General features: G+C 36.1%; 1 protein-coding gene across 3 annotated transcripts in view; it reads left to right on the top strand.

The window, feature by feature from the left end:
- Positions 1-1,313, top strand: part of DYNC1I2 (dynein cytoplasmic 1 intermediate chain 2) — a 54,588-nt gene extending 53,275 nt beyond the window's left edge. For all 3 annotated transcript variants that reach the window (XM_079135024.1, XM_079135023.1, XM_079135025.1), the window contains one exon: positions 703-1,313. In XM_079135024.1, the coding sequence (XP_078991150.1) occupies positions 703-816 (114 nt within the window). In that variant the 3' untranslated portion in view covers positions 817-1,313. The remainder of the gene's footprint in view (positions 1-702) is intronic.
- The last annotated feature ends 8,029 nt before the right edge of the window (positions 1,314-9,342 follow it).

The following is a 9,342-nucleotide window of genomic DNA, read 5'->3' on the forward strand; positions in this document are numbered from 1 at the left end:
TAAAATGTGGCCAGCACAACTGAAGAACTAAATTTTAAGTTTTATTTAACTTTAAATATAGCTACATGTAGCTAGTATCTACCCTATGGGATAGTGTAGATTTAGAAGCAGGTACACCTATTTATCACAGAGTGGTTTGTGTCAAATCCTGGCAGTGACAGACTCTATTATATTATTTTGGCAGTTATCAAAAATTTTTATCACTGGATTGCCTCTGTTAAACAAAAGAACTGCAACCTCTTTTTCCCTTTTTCTCTTGTTACAACACTAAATGTGAAATAGTAGCATAGCTTCTTATGAGGGAATCATGAAAGGTTCTCTTCAAATGAAAATGTTTCAAAAACTATTTCTAAGGAAGAATGAGACAAGAATAAACTAAAAAATTTTAAAGGAACTCCCACCAGCAAAATCCATGAGACAGTACACAGGAGTTAGATTTATAAAGCATCATTGTTATTCTCTCTTGCACTGATGGTGATAATAGCAAAGTCATTTCTGAGTCTGTCACAACATACTTCACAAACACCATCTTTTGTTTTGAAATGTTGTAAATCATTGTTATAGTCCCTGTAATTATGGAAAGGCCATTTAGGTCAATTATTACTTTTTAGTGGAAAAAATTATTTGAAAACAAGCTGAATAATAGCAGGTAAAAAGATCTTTTATTTCAGGGTACACAAAACATTGTCTTTCTTTTAACAGCAGATCGCTGTTCCCCGCAATGATGAATGGGCACGGTTCGGCCGAACACTTGCAGAAATTAATGCAAACCGAGCTGATGCAGAAGAGGAAGCAGCTACCAGAATACCTGCTTAGTTCCTAAAAAGAGGAATATAGCCGTTAGTGGACTGGGGGAAGGCTCTTAAGTAGATCCTAAGACTATTTGCATGCTTTTGTCTAAATGATAATTAAAGAGAAATTTCATGGATTAAACTATTGATTTAATGCAGCAAGCAAATCTTACAGTGCCCCTTTTTTATATTAACATGCATTTTTTATTTGTCATTTTTAATACAGCTGACTGAAGAACACAGGGATATATTTAATACTATTCTTTTGAGTTCTTTTCAATTTATAACACTATATAGTTATTTCTAAAGCACAGACTAAACAAGTTCTGCATATTTTAAATAATCACAAGTCCCTGTTAAACTAATAATGTTCTCACTAACCTGAATATAGAGAAACATTGTTTGTTTCTTCTTAGTCACAGCATGCATACACCTATCCAAGTTGCATTCTGACATCCTTTCTCTTCTTTATAGTTCATGAGGTAGTTATCTATAAATAAAAGCAAATATGTGTTAACTTTTCATTTTCATTCCTTGCAATTTTAATCTTTCCATCACTTTATAAAGTCTCTATATCTTTTAATCTGCTACTTTTTAATCCTGTAAAGCTTTGTGCCTTAAATATGCCATATAGGGGGGCTGGGGTTATCACTTAGTGGTAGAGCACTGTGCCTAGCATGCGTGAGGCACTGGATTTGATTCTCAACACCACGTACAAATAAATAAAATAAAGGTCAATCAACAACTTAAAAAATATTTTTTAAAAAATATGCCACACTGGACATTGTAGATCTCCCTATGCATTAGGAATGGATGTTTGTATAATCTGTCAGTGAAAATTTTCCCCTAGGTTAACTTTTGTGCAATTCTTTCCATCTATACTTACTTTAAAGAATAAACAGAAAACTCCTATTATTTTCACTGATTGAGACTACTATACATGTGAGCTCTCTGAGAATAAAATTTCCTTTGAGAGAAATTGATTTTGTGGTTTAATAGGGATGAAGAAAAGTGCTCAAATGACCTCCCCCACCCCCGCCCCATACTTTGGCACTGAATCGACTTCACACCTTCAGATCTGTTCCCACACTTTCTCTAGAAGTGTGAAAGGTAGGTGATAAATACCTAAGAATTAGTATTGAAATCAACCTGTTTCAGGACTAGAGGAAAGGACTGTGATCTTATCTTGATTTTTATCCACTTTATATTGTCCATTCCCTTCATCCTCCTTTGTTCTTTTAAAGTTTAACTTTTAATCAATAGAATTTGAAGTAGGAAGGAAGATTAGTAATCAGAATTTGAACATTTTTAATAATTCTAACCAAAGTTTGTTGGGATAGAATTCTAAATAATAACAAAATTAATTTCCTGTGAGTTTTCTGTAGTATAAGGAATTACTGACCAGGAATAGTAAAACTCAGACTCTAGTTCTAGCTCTGCCACCTATGACAGGTGTTACTTTAGCTAACTCTGTGCCTCATTCTTTGATCTAAGTTAATTGTGAATTATATTTCCTCCTCTCTTTAAAATTATTAATTGAAATTATGTCAAACAATTTCCCACTTTTGTATATTCAGTTTTCATAAATTGACCCCCACAATTGTCCATTATGTACCAAAGATAACATCTTAAGTTATCTCACAGTGGCAGAGTCAGAAGTTTACTTTCAGCAGAGTCATACTGTCTTTGTATAGAAAAATTCATGAACTCACTATAATAGTAATATTCTTGCCCTCAGTTTGTAAAAATGTCTGGAAAAGGGGAACACATAATTGTTAAAATACAATGTTGAATAAGGCTGGAACTTAAGAGATGTGGTAAATCAGATACTCACCAGACTCAAGTTGTGTTTAATTATAAAAAGAAAATAAAATTGGTAAGTATTTGCAAAATACTTAACACCAAGGAGTTTTTTATTTGGGGGAGTAATTTCTCCCCTTCCCTCTCGAAACCTTAATGTAGACCTTTGCACATTTAATTTTAGTATACCTTTTTGGGAACACATGAATTTACCTTAAGGAATTATATTTAAATTAGACTATATAATAGCAGAAGAGAAAGTACTAAAATGGTCATGATTGACATAGAATCTTCTGGTAAGATTATGTTGACTAGAAGTCTATTATAGCTCTTAATACTTGTAGAACTGAAAGACAATTTTGAAAAGCTAGCTACAGAAATTATTATCTGGTTTCCTTTTTTTCCTAAGCAGGACACAAGTTATAGCTTTCTGGCTAATTTTTGCTGTTTGGTTTTCCTGTGAAATGGGAAGTTAAAAGATTATTATCCTTACTTGTGTTGATGAAAGATACTCAATTTTGCAAACAATAATTTAACTTGCAATAAATCTCTGAAGTCATTTTTTGGTAGCATGTAAGCCAAATATTCAGTGATAGAATCTTCCTTCTTAAAAATACAGTTCCCTACAAAGTTCAGGAAAATGTCTTCATATAAAATGTGGTCGCAGTAATGCTAAGATACTGCATTGTGAGGGAATGAATAACTTAAAAGTGTAGGGTCAGGAGCTAAAGGAATGTAGTGCTAGGAATGATTGATCCTGATCTTTCAATGTAAGAACATTGATTTTTTTTCTGTTCCTTACAAGTATATGATAGCCTGTAACCTCCACCCGTTGAACCATGTGGAAAGGAAGGCCTTAATGAAAATCTATAAAACATATCAATTTTTCTCTTTCTGTTGGGCAGTACCTTTTAAATGTCTTTTCCTACAATCCCAGTATTTCAACATTGACATTGTTATTCTCCAAACTGCTGCATAATCAGATGTATGCTAGAATGGAGCTCCAGTTACAATTCCAACTGCTCATTGGCATCCAAGGTGGTAGTATCATGCCTCAATATTGGGCACAAGTCTAAATTAAAAAGTCAATGGCTTTGCTTTTTTAAAATTTTTAGTTATAGGTGGACACAATACCTTTATTTTATTTGTTTTTATATGGTGCTGAGGATCGAACCCAGTGCCTCACACGTGCTAGGCAAGGGCTGTAACATTGAGCTACAGCCACAGCCCCAGCTTTGCTTCTTTTGATCATTTGAAGTTTAAAAAAAAATTTTTTTTTTAATCCAAGGTACATAACAAGAAAGGAGTTCTTACTTTCCAGCTATCATCTTACTGATAGCTAGGCAAGTAGGGACCTCATAGGTTTGGGAAAAATAACTCCTGGGGCTGGAGTTGTGCCTTGCTAGCACATGTGAGGCACTGGGTTTGATCCTCAGCACCACATATAAATAAATAAAATAAAGACTTTAAAAAAAAGAAAGAAAGAAAATGCTCCCAAGTAGAACTATATATTTGACTCAAAAATTGTAAATGTTGGGAAATTATTTACATAGAACTCTGACTAACCTTTTGTGGGCTTCTAATTCTATCAAAGATTTAGAAAGATGCCCCAAAGCAATATTGAGAGACCATCCATGTTTTAGTATTTATTTTCAAGTGCAGAATTACAGTTTAGGAACATTCTTCAATCAATATCTTTAGTCTTATTACCCTGAAATGTTAATAATTGAATTATAGTTTTAAAATTATTTCATATATAGGAAGCATGTAGTTGATTTAAAAACAAGATCCTACAGTCCTAACCAGAATGCCAACTGCAAGACTTGGAATAGTTATCACATTGTAATACTTTTTCATAATAGACCAATAATGCTCTCAGACCTTTTTGTTGGACTTTAGGTGTTTAGATTCTCTTTCTGCATGCTATGTTCACAATTTCCCAACTTCTAAAAGTTTGAATGGATGTCAGGTATTTAAGTTTTCAATATGTAGCTTCTAGCCACAGATAGTTTCAACATAGCCAATCAGCAATCTTTTACAAACTTTTATAAAATTATGGTATTTTGTGTTGTTAGTTTCATAGCAGGAATCTCAGTTTGGGCTTCTTAATATTCCATTACCGGTTCCCAGTCAGAGGATGGAACAGCTTGCACTCAGGTAAGCTTTTTGAAAGGTCTCTTTCACTTTGTGAGGTCACTTATTCAGGTCTCTGGTAATGTATTATCCTGCCTCTCTCATAATGTACTTTATTTGGTCAGAAAGCTGTGGGGCAGTGATTGTATGGGGTATAGAATACACCTGCATTGCATTGCAGAGACCTGACACTGTGACTTCAGAAATCAGGTGTACTACCAGTAAGACCTTGATAGCAAGTAATTTTATCTTTTGTGAATTTTTGTACTAGATTTTTTAAAAGTACTTTTTTTTTTCTGAGCAAAATAACAAATGCTTTAGAATAAAATCTCTTACACTTAAGGGTGGCCTGGTATATGAGAAAAAGAATACTGGACTCAAAAGAACCACGTTCTATTCCTGATTTGCCCCATTACCAATAAAGTACCTGGAACACAGATCAGTATTGTTAAATGAAAATATTTGCTTTCTGTGACAATTACCTGAGAGAATGTAAATGTGAAAACTTTGCAGATTATAAAGTACTATGCAAATAAGGGGTTTTTTCCTTTTTGATTTTTTTTAAGAATAACAATGGAGAGGGACCATTCTGTAAAACTTCTGTGTATTATAACAGGATCTCATCTTCAAAGGATTAAAAGTGACTTGGTGTTGAAAAAACTTTTTTAAGAAATCTCATCACATTTAAACCCTATAAACCAGGCAAAGCACATGACTGTAATTCCAGTTTTTTCAAGAGACTGCAGGAGGATTGCAAACTGGGTAATTCAGTGAGACCCTGTCAATGAATGAATGAATGAATAAAAAATAGATAAATAGATAGGCAGGCTGGGGACGAACAATTATTTGTTCAAATTTATACAGTACCCCTCCATCATTCCTAGGGTTAGTCCTCTTAGAAATAACACATGCTCACCATGGGAAGATGATCACTAGAAGCATTGGCCCCAGGGTAACTGTGTGTGGTTGCCATGCTTAGACAAAGTCCTAAAATTAGTCTTGCAGCAATAGCTCTTATCAATCTCAGACCTGATTGGCAGATCCCTGCTTCCTCCCCCAAACCCCTCCCCCCCACTAAGGATTTAATCCAGTGGTGCTCTACCACAGAACTACATCCCCAAACTTTTTTATTTTGAGATGGGGGGTGTCTCACTAGGCTGGCCTTTAACTTGGGATCCTCCTGATTCAGACTCCTGAGTAGCTGGGATTTAGAGGCATGTATCACTATGACCTGCAAATGTCTTGCTTTCCTGTTGTGTCCAAAATTATTGCCAAACACAAGTCAAAATCTGATAAAATGAACATCAGTTGAGTAAGAAATTTGGTAAAATGGCTAGTCCCTTACTAAGGGCTCTCATGATTTGATAAAAATCATGAATTTGTCAGTACCTTAAGGGTATAAGATGGATTTAGAGGACCCTTCATCCTTCAAAGATAGAAGAAATGACTTTAGTGCTCCTGAAACTCAGGAGCTACTTAAGTAGTATTTGTTATCAATTGAGAAAAGAGATATTTTGTGCTGCAGGTTAGATAAGGAGTTGAGTGTGATACAAATAATGCCCCTGGGTTTCCTGCCCATCTTAGACAAGTTCATCTCTCTACCCCTTCCTCCTCTTTGCTGTAAATAAATGTTACAGTAACATCAGTGTTACAAGAGAACACCTGGAACAATACTTAAGTCAAAAACCCTAAAAGGCTAATTGAATATCAAGAAGATGTTCTTTATTGTGCTCACAACTGAGAGAAAAAAATATCTTGATGTTTGATGGGTAGATTATTAACCCTTTCAAAACATAGTGGCCCTGAGATTTATATTTCTAGTTTTGAGAGTCTTGGATTTTGAGTCAACATCTTTTAACTCAGTTATCCAGGCCTTTGGGCAAATGGCTTCACCTTTCTAAGCCTATTTCCTCATCTACCACTTAGAGCAGTTATAAGAATTAAACCAGAATATATGTGAAAATGCACAGTATACTATGAAGCTCCATTCAAATATAAGCATTGCTATTGTGGGAGGGGATGAGTAAATAACCTTCAGCAGGTTCAGTTACTGATCTGAAGTTGCTCCGACAAGTTATAGGCTCTATCTCTTGGCTTTCAAAGGTTGGCAGCAGGCTTAGAAATTGGAAGCTCTCTGCTGACATAGCTGCTTTTCCACACAGATCTTGTTGACCAATTAGAAATCCCTTGTAGTCTTAGCTTTCTTATTTTGCTTCTTTTACTGGAGGGGACCACTAAGCCAGTAAGTTTCACAAAAATTTAGTTGCAAATAACACGAGTGCTTACTCAGAGGTCTTATACCAACAGTTTATACATATGGCAGTTATTTCTTCTGCCTTATAAAAAGCTGGCCTGTGTACATTCCAACCATGTGGTAATAACTACAAGCATTTTTACTTCACATTTGCTAAATGATTGTATGGGTACATAACATATTCTCATTTATTCTAGTTCCCTTAGAATATGGGAACTGTTATGATTACTAATTTGTAAAAGAGGAAAATAATTTGAACCAATTTCTCTGTGCCTGATTTGTAGCCAGCTTCTGTGGTGTAAGTACTACCACCATGCCCAGGTATAAACTACCAATCATCAGTGGAGATCACTGAACATGGAATTGGGAAGATAACACACATAAAAGTCCCTCATTGGGCTGGAAGAATCCAAGTCTAGTGTGTCAATGAGCTTAGGAACTGTAAGAGACTCAAATTCTAGGCACTAACCCAGGGAGTCTTGATTTTATAGCTATGTAACTTAACCACTTTACATTGCCTTTATGATCTTGTTGCTGCTGTTTATTTTTGAGGCAGGGTCTCACTATGATCCTTAGGCTGGTTTGGAACTTAGGATCCTCTTACCTCAACCTCCTGAGTAACTGAGATTATAGGCATGAGCCCCTGCACCTTGCTGAGGTTTTAGTTTTTACTAAGGAAATCCTACATACAATGACACATATTAAAAGACCATAAAGTATCTCTATGGAATAGAGGAATTATAGTTAGTCCTATGGCTTCCAGGAACATGGTTTTAGAACTTTTCACTGCTCTTTTGGTGGTGCACCCTTGTAATTTCAGTAACTCAAGAGCCTGAGGCAGGAGGATCCCAAGTTCAAAGCCAGCCTCAGCAACAGGAAGGCACTAAGAACTCAGTGAGACTCTGTCTCTAAATAAAATACAAAAAAGGGTGAGGGATGTGGATCAGTGATAGAGTGCCCCTAAATTCAATCCCTAATACTCACCACCCCCAAAAAGAAAGGACTGGAAAGGTAGCTTAGTAGAGCACTTGCCTAACATGCACAAGACCCTGGATTCAATCCCCAGTGCAAAAAAAAAAAGTTTCCACTATTGAAGATGCCCGTAGCTGTAAGTGACTTACCTATAACTGAGCAGGAATCCCTTAAGGCCTCTCTTAGCAGGTGTGCTGCCTGAGCCCACTTAAGAATGATTACTTTCTCCTTCCTGGATCCTGAGGAAATAAGTGTAAATATTTCAATGTTATAAATTAAACTGAAAAGCTATTATGTCCCCAATAACATGCAAGTCCAATTTGAATTTTAGATTTTCAGACCTTCTCAGAATTCCATGCCAGAAGATGGCACCTAGTGAAAAACCTACTTTTTCCACCAGCTCCTTCAGTATGCTGGAGGGCCTCACAGGAGCACTTGTGAACCCTTCCATTTACATACCTAAGTTTTGTCCACACCCCTGAAAATAGCCACCGTTTGACTTGGATTTGTTTAGGGGAAGGTAGACCTGGGAAAGAGACCCTCTCAGGCCCTGGAAACCAAGCTGTTTCAGCAGGAAATTCAGAATCCCAAGAACCTTTAACATGATCTATGAGCTCCCAGAGGCATATCCTATTGACCCTGCAGACTTTTTATCCCTAGAGGAAGGGGACAGCAGTAGGACGGCCTCAGCATAGAATTCTTGCCTCCAGAAGCTTTCTAAAGTGAGGCAGTTAAGGGAAATGCTGGTCTGCCTTTTCTCCTAAAGTCATCTGAGACATTTTTAAAAGATGTTTCTGTTTTCCCTACTTTCAATACAAACAAAATTGGTTACTACTGAATAATATTTCATAACCTGTAGAAATTGGTTTTTAGTATTGATAGGTTCATTGCAAAACTTGGATGTTGGAAGGTTTCAATAAAACCTTGTAAACCAGTACTTTCTGTGAACAGCTAATTGTGTAGCACTATAGGATCATCCCAGGAGCCATTTCAACAGTAGTTCTTTGAAAGAAAATTAACTGCAAAAAAAGAAAGATTATAATAATTTTTATTTTGTTTAAGTGGCATTAGTGAGACTAGATTAAGATGGCACAGAAGCAACTACTTCTAAATTCCATGAAGTTCTAAAGCAGAATAAAAATGAAATCTGCAGTACTGAAAAATGAGAGGGCTCACAAGGTATTTGAAATTTGGAGGAATGCCAGAAACATAGCAGCTAGGATCAGAGCTGATAGGCAAACAAAACACGAGGAAATTACAATTCAAAACTGGAGGGATGGGTTGGAACCCAGAATCAACAAAGAGCAGGAGGGTACCTGGAGTGCTTACCAGGGTGATTAGGGAGCTGCTTCAAAATAGCTAAGCAGGCCCTATCTCCCTCTGCTGTCTCCC

Source organism: Sciurus vulgaris, assembly GCF_902686455.1.
Source record: "Sciurus vulgaris genome assembly, chromosome: 3".
Lineage (NCBI taxonomy): Eukaryota > Metazoa > Chordata > Mammalia > Rodentia > Sciuridae > Sciurus > Sciurus vulgaris.